The sequence below is a fragment of the Gekko japonicus genome, unplaced genomic scaffold (genome assembly GCF_001447785.1).
Source record: "Gekko japonicus isolate JY-2015 unplaced genomic scaffold, Gekko_japonicus_V1.1 scaffold131, whole genome shotgun sequence".
Classification (NCBI taxonomy): domain Eukaryota; kingdom Metazoa; phylum Chordata; class Lepidosauria; order Squamata; family Gekkonidae; genus Gekko; species Gekko japonicus.
Genome location: NW_015167061.1, coordinates 860753 through 861698, shown reverse-complemented (window position 1 = coordinate 861698; position 946 = coordinate 860753). Strand labels below are relative to the sequence as shown.

The window sequence follows — 946 nt, the reverse complement described above, 5'->3', positions numbered from 1 at the left end:
TGGCCAGGACGTTGTAGAGGGCGCGGAGCTCGGGCGTGATGGTGTCGATCTGGACGCCGACGCCGTCCGGGTGCACCCAGGAGACGCCGGGCCGCTGCAGGGTCTCCAGCCCGCCGCCGCCCGTCCGCCGCACCTGCGTGTAGCTCCAGATGGTGCCCGGCAGCCGGCTGTAGTGCTGCTGCTGATGCGGCGTTTGAGGAGGGTGAGGATGAGGAGGAAGCGGCGGCGGCGGCTGCTGCTGCTGGGGCGGCTGCCGGGGCGGGGAGGCGGCGGGCGTCCCGGCGGGGTCGGTCTGGGTGGCCTGGTGCCGGGGGAAGCGCTTGTAGCGGAGGCGGCGCTCGCCGAGCTGCTGCTGGGCCAGGAGCTGCTTCTCGAGGAGGCGGTTGCGGCGCTCCAGCTCGTGCACCTTGGCCAGGAAGCAGCGGAAGCGCACGTTGAGGCCCTTCAGCAGGTGCAGGTTCGAGCCCAGGTCGTTGCGCAGCGCCGACGTCGCCGGGCCCCCCTCGCCCCCCGCCGCCGCCGCAGGGCCCAGCAGCCCCGCCAGGCCCAGGCCCAGCCCCGGCGGCAGACCCAGGCCCGACCCCGGCCCCGACTCGCCGAACAGCAGCGAGCTCGTCGTCATCGTCGTCGTCGTCGCGCGCCTCCGCCGCGGAGGGTGGAGAAGAAGGAAAAAACCCCGGCCTCGCCGCCCTCAAGTCTCCCTCGCGGTCCGCCTCCCCCCTCAGCGGCCGTTAGGATCCGACCGTTGGGCAGCAACCGCCGCCGCCGCCGGCCGGGCGGGATTGGAACGGGCGGGCGCCCCGAGCCGCCATGGCGCCCCCTCCCTCCTCCTCTTCTTCCTCTCCTTCCTGTCGCTCCTCAGGAAGCCTCGAGCCCGGCGGAGAGAGAGAGCGCCGAGGATGCTGCCGCGCCGTCCCCTCTGCAGTGCTCGCCGGCCGCGGCCCGC

General features: G+C 74.6%; 1 protein-coding gene across 1 annotated transcript in view; it reads right to left on the bottom strand.

The window, feature by feature from the left end:
• Positions 1-622, bottom strand: part of IFFO2 (intermediate filament family orphan 2) — a 45733-nt gene extending 45111 nt beyond the window's left edge. Inside the window, exon 1 of the mRNA XM_015412559.1 lies at positions 11-622. Coding sequence (XP_015268045.1) covers positions 11-622 — 612 coding nt within the window. The remainder of the gene's footprint in view (positions 1-10) is intronic.
• Positions 623-946: the final 324 nt, after the last annotated feature.